This window comes from Ascaphus truei, chromosome 3 (assembly GCF_040206685.1).
Source record: "Ascaphus truei isolate aAscTru1 chromosome 3, aAscTru1.hap1, whole genome shotgun sequence".
Classification (NCBI taxonomy): Eukaryota; Metazoa; Chordata; class Amphibia; order Anura; family Ascaphidae; genus Ascaphus; species Ascaphus truei.
The window spans coordinates 350091800-350112548 of record NC_134485.1 but is presented as its reverse complement, the minus strand read 5'-3'; the positions used below and the strand labels follow the sequence as shown (position 1 = coordinate 350112548).

The 20749-nt window shown below is 39.7% G+C and overlaps 1 protein-coding gene across 2 annotated transcripts; it reads right to left on the bottom strand.

Annotated features, from left to right (window-relative positions):
• Positions 1-5169: 5169 nt before the first annotated feature.
• On the bottom strand, positions 5170-14420 carry LOC142491137 (keratin, type II cytoskeletal cochleal-like). 2 transcript variants are annotated; one of them, XM_075593431.1, is made up of 9 exons: positions 14150-14420; positions 10670-10878; positions 10455-10515; positions 10141-10236; positions 9490-9654; positions 9073-9198; positions 7501-7721; positions 7148-7176; positions 5170-6095 (listed from the first exon to the last, which is right to left on the bottom strand). In XM_075593431.1, exons 1-9 carry the CDS (start codon positions 14225-14227, stop codon positions 5935-5937), a joined length of 1146 nt encoding a protein of 381 aa, XP_075449546.1. In that variant the 5' UTR covers positions 14228-14420; the 3' UTR covers positions 5170-5934. The 2 variants fall into 2 exon arrangements, with proteins under 2 accessions (XP_075449546.1, XP_075449545.1); XM_075593430.1 differs by lacking the exon at positions 14150-14420 and adding an exon at positions 11319-11774.
• Between the last annotated feature and the right edge of the window lie 6329 nt (positions 14421-20749).

Genomic DNA, 20749 nt, shown 5'->3' with positions numbered 1-20749 from the left:
AGTAGTGCTTTTCTTTTAAAACAGATCCAGTATTTGCTCCTTTTATACTTGAAGTGGGTGTTACCCAACACTAAAAAGACCATGTGATTCCCTTTTCTGATTGGTGGCATAATTTCCTCCTACTTAAATTGGAAACAAAAACCCACCTACATAATCAAAGCAGCAATGCTTTTACTAGTAGTTACCAATTTCCTAATAAAACATTGGCATTAACTGTCTCATTTGCTGAAAATAATTATGAGAGATTACAAAAATAACCCTCTGTGATAACATATAAATCAGTAATTAAAGTATAAATTGTTTCTGTAAAATTGGCTGTTAGTTTTCCTTGCTCAAAAGTTAATACTTTTCCTTTTAAATCTCTGGGTCAATGTGTCAGGCATCTTTGACCAATTTGTGTCAATGTAATTTTGCTTTGAAGAATGTCAATAGGTGGAGTCACCGTGAAGTTACATGTTGCACATATCATAATAAATTGTATTGTTTTTGTGTGTCATTATTTTCAGATTTTTCTAGCATCAAAATAATCTGCAATGCTTGAGATGACAGAATCACTGAAGAGGGTAGATTAAATGCTGGTGGCTTGGGCCTAGTGAGTCATGCTGTCCGGGACGCCGATCTGCAGTTCTTCAGCCCTCTGACTCTGCTGAACATTCTGAACAGGGTCCTTGATTTTCTCTGAATTATTTCTCTCCCATTCCAATCCCCTTGATGAGAGGATGAAAGGATCTGCTATGTCATGAGTAGTGACAGGTTAATGTGTCAATATCCGACATGCAGTTTGCTCACAGAGTTTTTGACAATATTACATTTGTGGATAAATGTTTGCATGCAAATTCGAGCACCGATGCACCAAAAATGGGCACCCCTGAAATACAGATGTAACCAGACATACTGTTCTCGGTATCAGGGCAAGCTTTGATAAACTTGGTCTACTTCTGGCTAGACGCAGGAAGCCTACAAAAGGAAATCTCTCAGGTAGGTTTTTTAATTTTAATTGCAATTTCAGTATCTGCTGCTTAGGTGGGAGGAGAATTACAACCACATTGATGTACTGGAACTTAAGTATCCTGAACCAAACACAAATTACTTCTCTACTGATAAGGTCATGCTTGTAGCGTATAAGCCCGTGATGGATGAGAAATCTGTAGACCGGGATCACCTGGTACTAAATGAGCTTCAAAACGGTGCTACTATAGCAGAGATACCCCACCATATATCCCTTGGTATTTCCCCACACATTGAAGAATCGTTCAGCGTAGAAAAAGTAACGCGTCAAGACAATAAATCTACCGACTAACAAACAGAGATGCCACAGGGGCCAATCTGTGTGGATAAAAACTCTGCCCTGGTTGAAGCACCCACGATCATTGATACTAAACCCGATACCCTAGTGTCAAGGAAGAAAAGATGGCCAAGCAGTTAAAAGAAGACTTGGTAAAGTGGAAGGAGAAGTTTGAGTGGAGTCCTCTGTGAGGAAGCCAAGCATGTTATGGAAAGACAGCGGTTGAGAAAAGACCTTGAGCGACTAAAGTGCACTGATTTCAAGCACCTTCTGGAAGAGACATGGTTACCTCGAGAAAGGACTCTAATCCCAGCGTGATCAGGGGTTCTGTCCCACCAGTCATTCGCATTCAACCAACAGGCACATCTCGAGTGAGAGTGGAGGGATTACTTCAGCTGTGGCTAGCCCGAGCTGCCCACAAATGGGTTAGGTATGTGACACGGCCTTAACCCCTGACTAAATAGGGCTACAAACAGGAAACCTGTATTGGGCTAATGAGTTCAGCAGGGAACTGGTTAGTTGCAGCTAGAGACAATTAGCCAGTCTTCCCCTGGCTCATCAATCAGGTAGAAAAACCTGCTGCATAAATTGCAGGGAATCTCTTGAGATTGTTCGTGGTGAGCACAAGCGTTACACCTAGAGACTGAAATAAAGGGCTCCCTGCTTACAGCTACTCTTTGGACCTTGGGGTCATAGGTTGGCAAGAGACCTATGCTCCCAGCCCTGCAGTTAGGGGAAGATCATGTGACCAGGCAGTCCCTAGTTACAATTGGTGCACTGCTAGAGAGAGGGCAGGGCTCAAAAATGGGTGTGCAAGAGCCTGTTTCAGAAGAGTAAGGGGATTTGACTTTGTGAATGGTTGCTATAGAAATATAAAATGCTTGTTATATTATAATACATTAAAAATGTCACTCAGAATAGTTTTTTATGCTACAAGTATTTTCTCATAGTACAGAACTGATTTATTAAAAAAAAAACACACACACACACATGTAGAATATTGCTTGAATGGAGCTATAACAGTTCAGCTCCCTATTGGGAAGTCTGGATTACTTTTTTTTATTATAGGATATACTGTTCCTACTCTATTTGATCAAACCCAGACTTTAGAATTAACTTTCGTTTTGCCACTGAATTTAGGAAGTGGGTGTCTGATAATGATTGGAATAAAGCAGTTCAACAACTCCATGTCTTAAAGAAGCCTCAGTGAGGTTATCAAAGATGCATTGGCCAGAGTGAATCCACCAACAGAGTTTGGACCATCTACCAAGCTCTGGATAAAAGAAGAATTGACACCTCAAGGAGCTACATCGGGAATGATTGAATGCTGGGACTAGAGCAAGCCCCTCCATGATCCCAGACTCTCCTGTGATCATATCTTCCTCAGAAACTGAGCCTATGCAGATCAGAGTATGTCGAGACCCTCTCAGCAAGGAAGAAAGAGCTCAATAGCATTCTGTCAATCTGTGCTTAAATTGTGGACTTGCAGGACACTGTCTCTTTCTGCCCTAACAAGCTAAAATGCCAAGGATTGTCAGAAAACAAAACATCCCAGCTCAATAGACAGAATTTGAGCTGCCCAAGTTGAAACAGGGAATTTGAGCTGGGAAGTTTTAGAATATTACTTGATCATCACGTTAATCACAGCAAGTCCACCTCTTAGAACCCATCAAATCTATTGCACTGACGTAAATTACAATAGGGCGATGTGGAGTTCCCTAACATGGCTATGCTCGACTCTGGAGCATCAGGAAACATAATTGACATTGAGTTTATTTGAACCAAAGGCCAACTCACACTTTGGAATGTCCGACCGTATTGATTGAAACAGATGGAACTCTCCTGTCGCCAGGCTCAGTAACCAAGAGACTGTACCACTAATGGTGTCAGCAATTCAGCAGCCGCAGGACATGTACTGGTAAACCGCGGACCAAGATTCAAGTGTTCATGGCACAGTGCTTTGCAGGGGGGAATGGCCCATCAGGACCAACACAGCGGGTGCCCCTGCTGAATAGGACCCCAACTGTTTGAATCCTACTGGACTGCATCAGTCTGTAAGAGATGTGCATTGAGAGTAGACAAAATCAGTCACTCTCCCTGTGCACCTCTAACAGGTGATCACACTGCTTTTATTTTATTTTAACAATTATTGAAGTAGGGGGCATCTGAGCTGAACCACATTTATTTCAGCCTCTGGGACCCCCAGCTTCTCCAGTTACAGACTAACCACTAAGGCAATGAAGGGGTTAAACCAGAGTACCTTGTTTATTGTGGAATAGGGAGTGGGTGAAGGGGGTAGTTGCCCCAGGGTGGGTCGTTAGGCCTACAAGGAAGGTTGCTAGAGGGGTAATCATTTCATACCTTACCGGTAGTAACCGCTATAGTAATAAAGGGGTGTACCTCTCTCACTACCCACCTGAGAGGCCTAACCACCCACCCCAGGGCAACTGCCCACATCACCCACCTCCTCTACCCCCAATAAATACTAAAATACAACAACCAATACTAGCCAATACACCCATTAATTGCTAGTGTGGTTACCTATGCCCTCAATGAGAGCAAATATAACCACAATGGCAATGAATGGGCACCCAGTCTACCTATAACAACTTCCTCCGCCCCCCCCCCCCCCAAACATATACAGTACAATAATGGGCAAGATTCCTATTATTCAGATTTGCATAATAACGCATTTTCCTTTAAAAATAAAATATTTCCCAGCCAGCATATAGTAAATAAAATGGTACTTACCCATGCCAGTATTGAGGCTGTTCTTGTCCTCCTCTTCAGTGGGCACCGACAGTAAAATAAAAAAACTAACTACTGGCCTGTAACCCCTTTATCACCTTAGTGGGTATTAACCACTATGATAATTAAGGGGTTAACCCCCCTCCCTCTACCCACCTGGGAGGCCTGGGAGGCCAAACAACCCTCCCCATGGAAACTATCCCACCCCCACTCCCTCTTCACATTGATTGCCACAGTGGTAAACCATACCCTTCTGCTGCCAGTGAGGGGGCGGCTCCCTTAGTTTCCAGCTTCCTGCAGGACAGCATCTTAGCCTGTTACAGGCATTGGGGAGGCTGTCTCCTCGTGGAGCCCTGGGATCCTCCCCTGGTGGCACATGACATCATCACGCCACGTTGCACTGGCACTCTGATGTCACGATGGGGGCGTTGACATCCAGGAGCAAGGTAGCAAGGTAGCAGTGATCATAGGGGGGTGAGTACCCAGTTGTGTATAAATTGTGGTATGTTTAGCATGTTCTGTAGCCTACTAAACAAACCCTGTCCGTGAACTCGTTCATCAAGAGAAGTTAGGTGGTCACTGACAAAGTCATAATCACATTGAGTTGTGCTGTTTCTATCGAACACATAACAGGACTCCACGTAGTGTCTACAAAATGACACCCCATTACCTTGTGTTAACCAGGTGGCAATATTTGAGTTGGGCTGGATATCTGAGGTTGGACAGCCATGACTGCAATTACCCCCTGATATTGGACTGCCATGGCAGGAAGGGGAAGGTGAGTCCTGTAGGATGGTGGACCTGGGGGTTTGCTCAATGTTTCAAGTTACACTTGTAGAGTACATACTAAAATGAAAAGGCACTGCTGACTAGCACCACTGGAGCTTAAAAACTTGGGTTGTTTTTTTTGTTTGTCGTAACTTTTAAAATGATTTCATATAATTAAAGTATTCTATATTTGTTAATGGTTTTACACTCATTTTAAGCAATTTTTTTATGCTTTGTATGATTTTTCCTGGTTATTTTACATTTTTACTATAAATAAATAAAATAAAAATCCCAAAATCAAACATAACGAGTTTCCCCCAAAATGAAATCCAAACCTCAAGGAAAAAATGTTAACACCAAAACCAAAACACCACTGAAAGTACTCATCTTTATTAATTATGTTAAATTAATAAACAGTCAAACTGTTTGTCCCTGTATTGTGATGTTACCACTTTCACATCTGTAATAATTAGAGATGTTTATTTTGTATTATTATGTACCCAATGAAAAACTAGCAATACCTCTGGCAAACATAGGCATTTCATTTGCAGTTTATTAAATAGATACAGAAAAAAATATAAGGTATGAAACAAATGAGTAATCAGGGGTTATTACATTTACATCATGTGCAAGTTAAGCATTTGACTTTAAACTTTATCCAGTAAGACAAATTGAAACCAAGACAACAATTACTTATACATTGGATAGAAAGGTCTAGCTAATAAGTGATTTGCTGCTTTGTCAACATACAACCATGGTACATGACAAAATAGTTTTAAATTAATTGTCATAAGGGAATTTGAAAAATGTTGTAATGCACATATAAAAATTATGCAAATGATATAAAAACTACCTCCATGGAGTATCACTCCTATCATTAATATTAAATAAAGCCTTGCACATAAAAGGAAAAATAGAAATGCCAAATATATATATTTTTCATTATGTACATATAGTAAGTAAATGTAGGTAGGCTAGGATCTCATGAATGCATTTGTTTAGGGTGAATTATATATTAGACTGTATCAGTTGAAGTTGGAGTTTATAGATACAAATAAATGAATGCTGTATAATGTAAGTAATTAGTTATTTGTTTCTCATCAATACTTGAATTTGAATCTATTTTTCCATTTTTAACAGCTGTATCCATGGCCAGAGCTATGTTTGCTTTTGGAGATATAGCTGATGCTTCTCGCAGTGCTTGAGCTAAATCCACCCTTCTGATGATGTCCACTTCCACCGTGGAACATTCCTCCAGAAAACGGTTTTCCTCCAGTGCTTGAGTGTAGCACAGCTGCAAAAAGCAAAGCAATTAGTCAATTAGCAAACAGTGCATGTGGAAACAATTGTAAAGTAACTAAAGAAACTTTAGGCGTTTGCTCATGAAAAATGGCTGCTTCTTTAACAAAATAATTTAACACATATAAACTGTTTTATCCTTTTATAAAAAAAAAGAAAATTATTTTGTTAATCCTGACATACTGTAAAAAATGAAAACTATAAGTTGCTTTCTTTTTTTAACATCATTTAGGGTTGAGCTATTACAATTGTATTTGAGGAAAGATGAATCAATTAATTTAAAAAAAATAGGGAACATGTTAAAATTAAACACTTAAAACAGAAATAGAAGTCCCATGAGCTTTTAGATACAGTAGTCTGTGAATCGGTTATACAGAAAAACCTACAGTACAAACCTCTGCACTCTGACCCTTATGCCCTAATTCTGCTGTGAAGTCTCTTCTCCATGGCAGGGAATCCTCTAAGTTCTATTCCCCTCACAAGAACTCTGACATGGAGAAAGAGTTTAACAGTATATTGAATTAGAGCCTGAGGCTGCGGCCAGGCAGGGAGCGGGTGCGCCGGCGCTCGTGCGCTGTGCCCTGCTCGGCCGGGCGATTTGTGGCCGACTAGGTGCACACGTGGGGGGGGGGGGGTGAGGCGTGTCGGGGGGCACGGCCAAGACCTCACGGAGCTGGTTCGCCCTCATTGTGACGCGCGAGCAGAAATTCAAATTTGCTTGCTTGGCAAGCAGCTAAGAGACACGTATTCTTAGGCGCTCGCTCACGCTGGGCCCCACACATGTTTCACCGCAGCCAGTGTGAGCGCGCCCTCCCGCTCAGCGCCACCCTGGCCGAGGCCTTAGTATTATATGATATATTCTGCCTATTGGCACAATCACAGTTTAAGAAATAACCTTTTTACAGTGCAGATTCCATGAAAATGAATCCTATATGACATATTAGTCTCAGAATAATTGTCCAGCATGTCGTTCTTTTCACAATCTCGAATTCAGTTTTTAGTTGAGGGAATGATAAAATTAAATAAACATTAATTTCCTGTACTTACAGATGTTAACAGAGCCATCTCCAGAGAACCTGAAAACAAACATATGATCATTTTTATTATTGGTTCACAAATAACAAACATTATGCAGTGAGGCTTTTGTTGCAATTCAGTGAATGTTGCTCCTGTTTTCATAAAGTGTTGTATTTTGCAACCATGTTTTGGTCATTCTGTTAATAGTAAATAATGTAGATGATTGACTACAGTAAAATAGCATCAGGATGTGTTGTTTCACATATTAAACAATTGTAGTATGTTATTTGTACTGTACAGTATATTCACAGTAAGTAATAAATGGGTCATCATATAATAAATTAATTAATACAATGGTCTTTATAAAAGGTTTTCATATTCACCTGCTCTCCTCTCCCTCCAACATTTTCCTATATGTTGCAATCTCAATATCCAGAGCCAGCTTCACGTTCATCAGCTCCTGGTATTCGCGGAGTTGGCTAGCCATGTCCTGCTTAGCTTTCTGCAAAGCCCCCTCCAGCTCAGCCAGTTTATTCTTTGCATCGCTGACAGCCATCTCCCCACGTCCCTCAGCATCACTGATAGCAGCTTCCAGTGCCGCACGCTGGTAAAAGGGAAGATATGTCAAATTGAAGGTTCTTCTGTATCGTTTGCATCCTCAAATGCATCTGTGGGTTTTTACTATTTGAATTAGTATGGTGGTAACAGAACTATCAAATCTTCATATGTAACTGCACAAAGTAGAAAGTGATCTATTGACAATTTAGATCTAAATTTCTTTTTAATATAGTAGTAATTAAAAAATAACTTTCATTCTTACATTGTAAAATCTTAAGACGAGAATCAATATAGTCGCAAGAGTATCCAAAGGTGAGTTTATCACCAAAAAAGGGCGAAGACAACTTTATGGGAATACAAAGTAAAATTATGACTGACGAAAAGAGAGTGAAGATAGCACATAAAGCTTGTGAGGAGGGGAGTGAAAAAGGTGCTTTGAAAATGCAAATCTATATGTTAATATGCATTTTTTCGCCAAATTTAGTATTCACATATTAATCAATAAGCACAGCAGAGTTATTTTCACTAGCCAACTGATATATTTATGTACAATTTTCTTCACTTGACTTACTATGACAAATTGACTTGTGACGCTGCCTGGATCAGTTGGTTTTCCTCTTTTAAGAGCTACAGAACCATGTGTTTGCAGAACCCAGAGCAACAGATTTTATGTGCATAAAAAGTAGTAGGGATTACATTTTTCAATATCAGCTTTTTATAATATACTGTATAAACCGTTTTGAGTTATAGAGTGAAAAATATGAAAAATATACCAGTAAAATGTCTCCCATTACCAAATTCTAAGGGGAAACCCCACTCACAACAACAACAACAGAACATACAGTGACTTAATTGGAAAATCTAAATTAAATTATTTTGTCACAAACCCTTCAATTGCTATGTGTTCCCCGCTAGTCATGTGCTAGAACAATGTATGTGTATCTAGTTCTCTCAGCATTCACAAGCCTAGTTATCACTGATTTAAACTTGACTTTCTGGAGATACTAGATTTATCACTCTGGAAATATTTGATACTATTTCAAGTATTTGTGCCCATCCTGGTATATGCAAACAAGATGTTTATTACATTTTGCAAATGCATATATCTTTTAAGCAAATTAGGCAAAAAAGATTAAATTTTTTTACTGCAAAGCCAAGCAATACATTTGGCAATCACAAAATGACGATGCTGGACTTCATTGAATCTGGACCTTAGTAATTTATTATTTAACCTACTGTATCATTGAAGGCTATACATTCCTTTCACATACAATTCCTATTTTTAGACCTTAATACTGTTGGACATATTTCTAAAGAAGATGCTTTATAGAAGATTTGGTTATCTTTATTGCGAACAGTATGTAGACATTTTTATAGCTATTATGTATTCAACTTACCTGTGCTTTCACACTCTCTATCTCTCCCTTAAGCCTCTGAATTGCCCGGTTGAGCTCAGAAATCTCATTTCTGGTGTTCTGCAGAGCATTTCCATTTCTCCCAGCAGTGTTTCGCAGATCCTCAAACTGTACCCAAAATAAAATATTGAAATCCCATTGTAGGTCTTTGCACAACAGGTGTTTGGAATATATTTGGTATTTATAAGCTTAATTTGAAAAGAAAATGCAGGACTATAATGGTATAAAGTTAGGTTGAAAGAACAAGCACCTGTAGGTCATAATCCCTCCGTTCACAGCATGAAAGGACAAATTACCCGTATCTGATTAAATCAAGCCCTCACACATCTCAAAATGTACGAAATGAGAGCCAGGTAAACTTACATTATGTCTGCTTTTATCTGTCCGTGATAGACTCACCCTTGATTGGTACGTGGCCTCTGCTTCAGCTCTGCTCTTGTTAGCAACGTCCTCATATTGAGCTCTGACATCAGCAATGATACCGTCCAGATCCAGGTCTCGGCTGTTATCCATGGAAACAATGACTGATGTGTCTGAGATCTGAGACTGAATCTGAGATATTTCCTGTAAAGTAGATACATTAAGAATGTTTGTGTTTATGGGTTTTGTTTGTAAACTGTCTTTGTATTTCCTAAGAAAATATATCAAACCTTTTCCCATTAGGCTTTAACATTAAGATAAAAGCCAATCGAAGTGTTTCAAAGAGAAACATATCACGATAAAATATTGTTAAGAGCAATCTTTATAAAAACACTGTAGGTGGCTGTTTACTAGTTACTAGAGATGTGCAAACTTTTCAAAATTTGGACCAATTGGCCTTTTCAACCTGTCCTGGAAAAAATTGTAACATTTCAACAGAGAATATATATACTGTATTAAGACATCATCCATCGCCTAAAATGTCTCTCTCTCCAGCAAAAGCCATATTTTGACCGAAAATGTACACATTTTGCCTAGTTCCTGAACTGAGCAAAATATTTGCACATCGCTACCAGTAACTGACAGTTGGAAAAAGAAAGTAGCACAAAGCAGAAATAATATGATTTTTACCACATCAAACAGAGTTTGTAGGAAGTTAATCTCATCAGTCATGGAATCCGCCCTTGCTTCCAGTTCAGATTTGTTAATAAAAGCACCATCAACATCCTGCAGGGACGATACAAATTCATGTACTGTATATTTTTCTTCAAAGTTAGGCCTAATAGCACAATGCTTTTGAAATACATTATTACACATTGTAAGAAATTGTAGATTTGGTCCTGCATTGTAAGAACATTTAGATTTTCACACACTTCTTTTAGAACTAAATGCTTTTTATGTAGTTCTTTATTAGTTCAAAAATATTTAACTGCAGAATTGCTTACCCTCTTTAGTACAACAAAGTCATTCTCTGCAGCTGTGCGTCTGTTGACTTCTTCTTCATATCTGTAAAATTAGATGTCAGATTTCATTATTAGATATTTATGAAGATTAAGTTTTTAATGATCTTTGATGTTGTATTAATATGATCTTTTTTTTTAACTGAACACTGCAGTGTTTAAATATTCTATAGAGTCAATACTAAGAGTAAACTACATACCTTCCCCTAATTTCTTCTTGTGCTTCCTCCATGCTTCTCCTTTCTGCATCCAGACGCGCTCTCTCACTTCCCAGATTCTCCAGCTGTCTCCTCAGGCTGCTGATAAAAGCCTCAAATAGAGGTTCAATTTGACTTCTAGCAGCTCTTTGATCTTGTAACAATGACCACTTGGTCTCCAGCATCTTATTCTGTTGCTCCAAAAAGCGCACCTAAATAATAACAAATACAAATAAAAAGTTAAAAACATTATTTAAAAAAAAGCTGTTTGTTAGAAGTGCTATTTATAGATGACAGTGATATTTTGAGTTAGAACATGAAACCATCTCTTTTCATAAATGTAATATATAATTGGAAGGCTATACTTTACAGTAGACTGATGAAATAATCTCATCTGAGATTTGCCTTTAAATATCAGACATTTTCCTGTATCTTTTGCTAGCTGCAAAATCAGAATCCACCATTCACTCCTCCTCCTGCATTTCATACCTCCTTCTTCTTCGTATGGGCCTCTTATCCTCCGACCCACACCTTCTATGTTCTTCTAAGGTAGTAATGTCAAAGTTCTCAATATAATTAATTACTACCAATTTGTTACCATTGTTACATATTTGTTCCAAACATGCACCCACAAAAAGTATATTTATTTTACCTTGTCAATGAAGGAGGCGAATTTATCATTTAGCCCCCTGATTTGGTCCTTCTCCCCTGTCCTCATTCTCTGGATGTTTGGATCAATCTCCAAGTTGAGTGGGGCCAAGAGACTTTGGTTCACAGTAACATTGGTGATGCCTGCAGAGCAAAATGATCTCCCAAATCCATAGCCAGCTCCACTGAAACCATGTCCACTACCATATCCTCCATATCCATGTCCACTTCTCACTGACCGGTAACTTCCAACTGACATATTATGCCCTCCTAAACCAACATTATAGGCACTTTGACTGCTAGAGCAAAATTTCCCCCTGTGACTAGCACTTATTCCTTTCTTAGAAGGAAAAGAGCATACATTGTGTCTGCTCACATTCTTATGTAAGACAGTTGATGGGAAATGTTTGAGACCCGAACCTGAGCTTTTGTGAATGGATTGATGAGCCATGTTTCTTCAGTGAGCTGATATAAAAATGACTTCACTGTGGATTCTACCTCCTTTTATAAGAAAGTGGGCCTGGCCAACCCACTTACAGTTATTGCCTCTTATGATCTTGGCTTGATGACATTATTACATCTCATTGCCCCTGATTTCATACTGTAGATTCTAAAGAGTAACACACCTAATCTATCAAAGACGGAAAGCATTTTGAGCAGGCTATTTTTCTTCAATAATACACTATAATTAAAATGGGACATGAATAATGTGGGTGTGACAAGTTAGTATGGTTTCTGAGAGATTATTCTAAGCAGTGTGACTACAAACAGTTTACAGAAGGATCTGTTAATGAAGTAACTGGTTTCTTGCTAACAATATTGGAAAAACATCAGAGTGTATGTATAAGTCTGACCACAAGCTGGCAAGAGCTCACAATTCCTTTTTGATGAGATTTCCTATTGCAGTTTGGAGAACATACATACCATGATAGCCTGTTTTGAGTGAAAACTATGAAATTGTCCTGTAAATCAGTAAGAATCAACAGCGCCAGATGGATCAAATACAAAAAAAAAAAAATGCTTTTGTCAATGACAACATCTTGTTTCATAAGTCTTGTGCTGATTTCTTGTGCCATTATTGCCAAGAGACTTTGGTAGTTGGCCTCAGACGTGTACTCAGGAAATACTTCCATAGGTAACAGACAATATTGATATGTGTAACTCTTCGTCTACTATGATAGCCTATATGTTTTAATATCTGCAAACACTTGAAGAAGCAATAAACTAAGAAAAAAAAGTCTGCAGTGTAAGGGACAGTGTCTGCTGTGACCGACAGTGGGGTAATCACTGCTCGGGATACCCAGGATGCTCGGGATGGGTAAGGGGAAGGGCCCTTAAGGTTGTTGGAACCCTTCCTCCAGACACTTGTTGTTGCAACCCTCCCTTCAGACTGTCGCTGCGTCATCATGGCGACGTCAGGGCGAGAGTCCCTTAAGTTGTAGTTACGCCATTGGTGAAGAGCTGTGGGGGGCTATGCTTCTTAATGGAACCCAGTGCAGCGTTAATCCATTGGTGCAAAGACGTTAACTGCTACTACATCTGTATATTGATATTGAGATGGGCAACATGTCCCCTAGTGAAATAATTGCCAAGTGCTTTATGTCTGATATTGTGGAAAAAAAGACCCTAATCACAATAAGATTTCTCAGTGGATCAACATTACAGATATGTGAACTTGCCTAAATTCACTTCAGCTATGTATCGTTTGAACTTTCACAGTTGTGGGGAAAAAAATCAAAAATATCTAAATCTAAAATGTTTGGGCAAAATGACACCAAAGTGTAAGTGTTTTTTCTCCCAGGTATCCCAAATATTTAAAGGGAATTTAATGACTGGATGGATATACGCCTCTCTAGGTCTATTCTTTAAGGGATCTACAGCAAAGGAATCTATATTCTGTACAATTATCTCAGCTGCTTCTATCTCCACCCATTTGATTGTCTGTGTGGGTCTATGTCAAGCCGGTAAGTGACTCAATTGTGCTGCAGCATAGTACTTGTTTAAGGATGGAAGGGCTAGACCACCATCTATCTTTAATGCACTATCTTTAAATAAACTTTTTATTTTTGTTTTTTCCTTTTCCAAATGAATGTATACATTTTGCTTTGCATATTATTCATGGTTTTGATTGGGATATTGATTGTGAGATTATGGAACAGATAGAGCAGCTTGGGGAGGGAATTCATTTTACTGATGTTATTCTGCCAATCCATGATATGCAGTACCTGTTCCACTCCTCCAGATCTCTTTTATTCGACAAGAACATCTCTGGGTAATTAGCTTTGTAAAGCACTGAATACCTGGTGGTCAAGAATACCCCTAGATAATTGATGCGCTCCTCCTTCCATCTGAAGTTAAAATTCAGCTTCAACAGTTTTAGCATACATGTGTCGGCTCCCAGTGCCAGGGCCTCTGATTTTGTGTTGTTTATTTTGTAGTTTGAGAAGAAATGAAATGCCCAAATCGCCTCAAATAGATTAGGGAGGAATGTCAGCGGTTTAGTGAGTGTTGTAAAATCAGGAAGCAGGGTCTGAAACAGCTTTCGCACAAATTCCTCCAGCGCTTCTGGGATATTTCTTAATCTCAGGTTGTTTCATCTAGCACAATTTTCTGTATCTAATAGCGCTTCAGTCAGAGTACTTATTTGTGTTTTTAAGGTTACTATCTTGTGGTCACTGATATTCTGGGCTGAGATCAGTTTGTCTGCTACCCCTCCAGACAGTCAGTTATCTCCCATAGTCCATGTAAGTCTTGTCTTAGTTCAGACACTACTGTTTTTGTTCATTTCTATTTGCATTTTCTGTACCATACCTTTCAGTAAGTTATCTAGATTACTTTTAGTTGCGGGTCTAGCACTATTATCAGCTTCAGCCTCCACCTCTGACTCTCAGGGGTACCTCGTGTCGCCACCATATTGATTTTCTGTAAGTCCCCACAGGGCTCTTCTTTGAAAGCATTGCGCAACTTCCCGCAATGCTTGACTCTTCTCTAGGCTTCATCTTAGCGGGTGTTCTGACAGTGCTGCAGGTAGTTTTGGCATTGGTCTGAGGTTTGCATGGTTTCTTTTAGAGGAGTGCCGTGCTCGGGTACGGAGGAGTTACTCAGCTAAATCGCCCATCTTGCCTGCCTGCTGCGCATGTGCCCCACGTTTTGCTCAAGAAGATATTCATCTCTATGTTTATGGTAAGTACATTTAGTTGTTAGGGTTATATTTAAAGCGCCCCTCCCACAGCATACAATAATATATCACCTGTATCCTCACACACCCTAAAATATATTATACGAGAGTCTAGTGAGTGGTGAACCTAAGAGGAGTGGCAACGAGGGTAGCCTTTAGGAAAGATATAGATGACCAGAATTGGATATTCTGCCAATGAGAGAGAGAAAGATAATACTGTTGGTGATAGAGAGACATTGGTTTTTATTTTTACTGTATATACATTGTTTTAAAGAAGGGAAGTTGAAAGTATAGTCTCATTCTTTGCAGATGATTTGGTGTCATGCATTATCATTAATATGTTGTTAGTGCAGAAATACCTGTGAACCAACAAAAACTTTGACCAAAGGCAAACCGTTTGGCAAAGGAGTTTTGAAGTTTGGCAAAGGAGTTTTGAAGTTTGGCAAAGGAGTTTTGAAGTTTGGCAAAGGAGTTTTGAAGTTTATCAGCAAGTGTTGCATAAATCATATTTCTTAAAAATGTTTGCTTGCCTGAACGTTTTTCCCCTTATGAGTCATTCAAAAAGTAAATACATTTGATGAACCATATGAGATGTCTTCATTATAACATTTGTTTTGTGCATCTTTTAGCAAACTTGGACAATGGCAACTACTGTATTTCCCCAAACTGAAAGTCCCAAGTTTAACACATACATGAACTTGGGCAAAGATTTCACCCATATCCTATTGGGACTTCAACTAATTACTTAAACTTACTTTTAATGCGTTTGTAAGAAGAAGAAAAAAGTAATTCCTGTTAACAGGTAACTGAACTCAAAGTTAATGCAGACAAATATTTAAAAAATGAGGACCATATTTATTAAGCGGTGATAAGATGTACAGTCTTTACAGTCCATTTACTGCTTAGTAAATATAAACTGTAATGACTGTGATGGTGAAGGGGTAACCAGACCAATAATAAAGGTATTATGCCTGGCTGGTTGCCCCTAAGCCTTGTTGGGGATGAAGCGGTTAGCTGTATGGTCACCGTAATGCCATGTATTCCCTGTATATCACCTGTGATGTCCCCTGAGTCATACCAAAAAAAATGGAGTGTCAGTTCTGCAGCTCAGAACCTAGCTGCAGTCCTGTTAGTATATACTGTATTGTGTAGAATGTGCCCGCTAAGCAGAGGGGGCTCCTAGCGCTGTGGAACGAGTTTATTGAATAAGCGTGCCTGCGGTGAGCGGCAGCATTGTAGCCCTAAATCACTTCCTAAACCGCAAAACGCTCAGGGAAAGTCTTAACCACAAACTCAAGTGGATAAGTGGCTTACGGTCTAGTTGAAGTGGCGGATTGCAACAATGTATCCTGTGTTCTCGTTATCCAATTAAGGTCAATTGTTAAAGTGCTTCTGCGGTTATTGATCCCAACAAGCAATGCAACATTGTATGCCAGCTTCTCACCGCAGAACAATTATAAGTCAAACCGCAGACCACATCACAGAGCCCATTCAATTAAGGGGCTAACTTGAGTTAGGAGTGAGCTAGCACTCTAATTTTTGAAATGCAGATGGCTAAGAAATAATCATACACATACATGTTGTTATAATACCACCAACTCATATAGAAGCCACATATGAGAATAAGCCTTGTTTTAGGTATTTTAAAATATGAAGATTGGAACCCTTTCCTGTCAGCCCGGCAGTGAATCCATTTAACATGCGCATATGTTTGGGATAAATGAGCTGAGGGATTTCCAACTCCGTACTTCAAAGGGCACCCTGCTGGGCTGCCGCCCCAATGTCTAGAGGAGTCTGGAGTTGAAAGCCTCAGAGACCCTGAAGTGTTTAGGAGGGCGGGATACAGTAAATTACCCTGTACGAGTGTAAAGTACAGGCTAGCAACAAATGGTAGCCGACGCCCAGACTTAGTCGCCAGGTAAGGGGTTGGGTCCCATATGCTAAGTGGCATAGGTGCTACGTACATGCCCTTAGCAGACTGGGAAGCCACCTCTGCCAGGTTTATGAGCTACTGGCAAGTCTGGGATAGGTGGAAAAAGTTATTCCCATGGGGGGATTGGCTGTACAGGTTAAAGATAGGAGTCTTAAGCCTATAAGCATGCCTGCAGCCCGGTTATGAATCAGATTCACCTACGATTCAGCTAAGAAACATCTTAAGCTTCAACCAAGGTCTGCTCCAGCTTCAGCGGAGTTCCGGAGTGTGAGGGGTTAAAACATCGTAACCAAGGATTGCACCCCTCTTTCAGAATTCGTTTGAACTAAGGATTCCTGAACGAATCCTATAAAGACACAACGGAAAGTTTTCCTTCGGCGGAGATACAGGGGTTGCATTCCGCGCCCCTAGCCAAGGACTGCAGAGTGGTGCCTAGAGATATTGATTTCCAGTTATTCGTTCCATGGACATTATATTTAGTTTCCCCATCCCAGTAAGTTTATATTGAGGGTAATTGTGAAGAATGGTGTGTTTGTCTTAAAAGGAAATAAATTACAATTTATTTTACCCTCTTTGTTGTGCTCAATCCAGAATCCCGGTATTAAGGCGTTAATAAGACTTGGTCTCCCGTGACAATGACTTACAAGTGAGGCATCCAAAATTCTCATTATAATACTCTTTATTACAGTACACTAATATCATTGTACAAAGCTGTGGACAGTCCAATTTAGTTGTACCTTATGCAGTACTGTATGGAAATTATTTTACACAAATACACAGAAAAGCCTAAAAAAAGTATTTAAATTATTGAACAACAATAGGAATCAGGTCCTACGTGCAGTTTTAAAAGTGTTACAGTTTGTTTTCACTTAGAAATAAGAATACTATGAGGTTAGAAATTGTGATCCACAAATTAATAAAGGGATACCTAAATAATTTAATAGAATCTTGTCGGTACAAAATTAAAAAATATACAAACTATACAACATAACAACAAGCTGTTAAAATAAAGGCTCAAACTTTGTAATAGAGATGGGAAACATTTTCACAGAAATTCGAATTCTCTGCAGATGCGCATATTCCTTTCAGCTGCGGATAAGTTTAAAAAAGGGTCGTTTTGTTTAACCTGTTCACTGAAAATTCACCCCACAGATTCCTAGAGATAGAAACATATTTTATGAGAATCACAAGTTAAATATATATATACAGCATATGTGGCTAGGGTTCCCCCTTGGGTTCCCCTTTGTCCCCTTACCTTCCGCTGCGGCTGCGATGCCAGCGGAGGATGGGGAAAGTGTAAGCAGGGCTGTGGCTGAACGCAGAGCAGCGGAGGTAGAGGCAGGTGTCAGCGGTAGGCGCGGAGGAGCACTACGGCTGGAGAGCCAATCGCATCGCCTGAGGCTACCGGCAGCTCCATTAGCAGGGCGTCGACATTTTGAATATGACTGCGCATGGGAAGGGCAGTAGCGCATGCGCAGAGAGGAGCTGCAGGGCAACCAGCACATAGAAGCTCTGCATGGGGGCTACAACCCCCAGAATGCCATGTCAGAGACATCATGTGAACCAGCAAAGCCAATAGGGCCGGGCTTTTCCCCTGCAGGGAGATTGATACTTTTTGCGTGCAGAGGAGCACGCCAGTCTGAGCTGGGACAAGGTCAGGGTAGGTTGTATGTGCAGGTGCATGTGGCACCTGCACTAGGCCAGAGACCCCTGTTAGGCCCCGGCTCCCCTCAGTTTGTGGTTGCTGCAGGGACATGCCCCTGTATCATAAATGTGAGGGATACAACCAGAACGCAGCTGTATCCTGGAATCTGGTGGCTACCATCGCTGGGATCAGTGGATCCGTTTCTTCTTCTGGTCGTACATGGGTGCAGCAGCACCTGGGCAGGTACTCAAGTGCACCAACTCTACACACATTAGTGGGGCAGTGCTGTCTCACACTTGGGGGGAGGGGGAGTTGACTCTGTGGACACCAGGGTGGTTGGGTGCCCAGGTGCATCTCAGTACTTTGGGGTAAACTCCACCGGGGTGTGAACACGGTGCTAGGGTGGCATGGTGAAGGGGGGTATGGCCTTGCGAGGCCTGAGAGGTTCTGTTTTATCATTATTAGTCATTTGTGTTCAGTAAATCTGTTATATCATATGTGTGTATTTCTTGTATTGTCCTGTATGGGGTTATCCCACACTGTTAGGAGCCCGCACAGGTGGAGGCGCTGTCACCCGATGGATCAGGTACACCCCAGGCTCCCAGCAGAGGTTTAGGCCTCCAGTGATCCCCAGGTAACGCACCACACACACCGTAGACGCCATATCTGTCAGGGGGTGGGGTAAAGTGCGCTACATATATATCCCCTAAAACCTCCCTCTAAATAACATATGACGAGATACCTGGTATCAAAAGAAGCACACTTTAGATAGCTAGGAGTCATGATAATGAAATATGTAAAGTATATTTAAATTACTCATATGCCACACTTCCTAAAAGGATTTCTATGAGAACTATATTGACAAGTCTAAGGCACCTTGTGAGGAATGGGGTACTGGTGTCAGAAACAACAACCTCTGCTTTTCTGGGCAGCAGCTCTAGCAGTTTGAGCTAAACCAACTGATGGGTAGCATTACTGTCAAACATACTTTGGTTGGGGGAACACTTCTTTGCATAGGAGAAGCACTAACGTCAGTTATAGTAATGCACAGGCTCATTACAACTGAAAAGAGAACATACTGTGTTAGTGAGCTTTGAACATACTCGTTACCACGTAATGAGGCATTACATTAAGATAACGCCTTGTTTAGTTAATAACAGAGCTTTGTTGTTCTGAGCCTTGGTGTAAAAACAGGTGTATCATTCCTTAACAGAGCATTCATTATTTTGGATCTTTAGGAACGGCCTCTTTTTAGTACATGAAAGGAGACATTTTTCTTTACACACATTTATGTTTCTGAATTGTTGTGGCACCTCATGTTTTGTTTGGTTAATTATGGTGTCACACCTCCCTGTATGAAACAGTGTGCTTCATGTCTGTGTTTGTATTGTTGTTTAGATTACAGCGACTGTACGGGGAAAGGACCAAAGATGTGCGAATCTAAGAAGATTCGCTGTTCTGCAATTTTGAAGAGATTAAACCATTGGAACCAACATTTTTACCAAAATTGCCATATTGTTAAAAACGTGATATTTCTCATTTATAAAGTTGCAAAATAGATACCCTGCAACTTAAAAATAATGTTTTTATATCATTTCAATTGAATAGCGAAAGTTGCAATAATCCAAAATACACTGCACATTAACTTCTCAGTGTTAATTTAATTTGTCAAAAACATTGATATCAAAGAAAAATCCTTTGCAAATGTGAAATATATGATATTTGCCAACTTTGACTAAGCACATGAAAGGTTTGTATCTCTAGGAGGGAGTCCTACATGGATCAGTCTAGTACTATAAATTCTCTAGGGCAACTTTTTTTATCGTACAAGACAAAATGAAATCCCCTTTTACTTTTCATGTAATGATCGTTGCAATGAGATTAGCGTTACAACAAAAGGAAACAGGTTTTTGGGGGTGCTTAAAGACAATTATATGACCCAAATTATTGAGGAACCAACCAGGAGAGGGGCTGTACTGGATTTGCTCATATCAAACAATGTAGAAGTAATAACAAATATTCAAGTCCTGGAACATTTGGGTAACAGTGATCATAACATGGTCTCATTTGAAATAAATGATCAAAAAACAGATTACTTGGGTTCAACAAAGACCTTAAACTTTAGAAAGGCAGATTTTAAAAAACTGAGGTCTAATCTAGTAGTCATACAATGGGATGATGTTTTTGCAGGGAAAAATGTAGAAGATAAATGGGCAGTCTTTAAAACATTGTTAGAAAAGCACACTTATCAGTGTATACCTTTGGGTAATAAGTATAAAAGAAATAAGTCAAAACCAATGTGGCTAAATAAACAGGTAGGGGAGGAAATGGACAAGAAGAGGAAGGCGTTTAGATTCTTTAAGTCAGAAGGGACAGAGACATCGTATCAGAATTAAAAGGAATGTAACAAAAATTGCAAAAGGGCAATCAAATTAGCAAAAATGGATAATGAAAAAAGGATTGCAATAGCAAGTAAGGTCAACCCTAAAAAGTTCTTTAAGTACCTTAATAACAAAAAAATGAGAAAAGAAAATATAGGACCCTTTCAGTGTGAGATGGGTAGGCAGATTATTGGAGATAAGGAAAAAGCTGAGGTATTAAACAAATTCTTTGCCTCTGTGTTTACCAGGGAAGAATCATGTTCAATAGTAGTGCCACAGGAGGAAGCCACAACCTCCA

What these genes read in the sequence shown, in the direction of transcription:
- LOC142491137 (XM_075593430.1), bottom strand. Translation starts at nt 11,765, where the DNA reads ATGGCTCATCAATCCATTCACAAAAGCTCAGGTTCGGGTCTCAAACAT. An exon ending in CAAGAAGAAATTAGGGGAAG is followed by an intron (nt 10,516 to 10,669) that starts GTATGTAGTTTA and finishes CTAATTTTACAG; the next exon opens with ATATGAAGAAGAAGTCAACA. An exon ending in ACTTTGTTGTACTAAAGAGG is followed by an intron (nt 10,237 to 10,454) that starts GTAAGCAATTCT and finishes TCGTCCCTGCAG; the next exon opens with GATGTTGATGGTGCTTTTAT.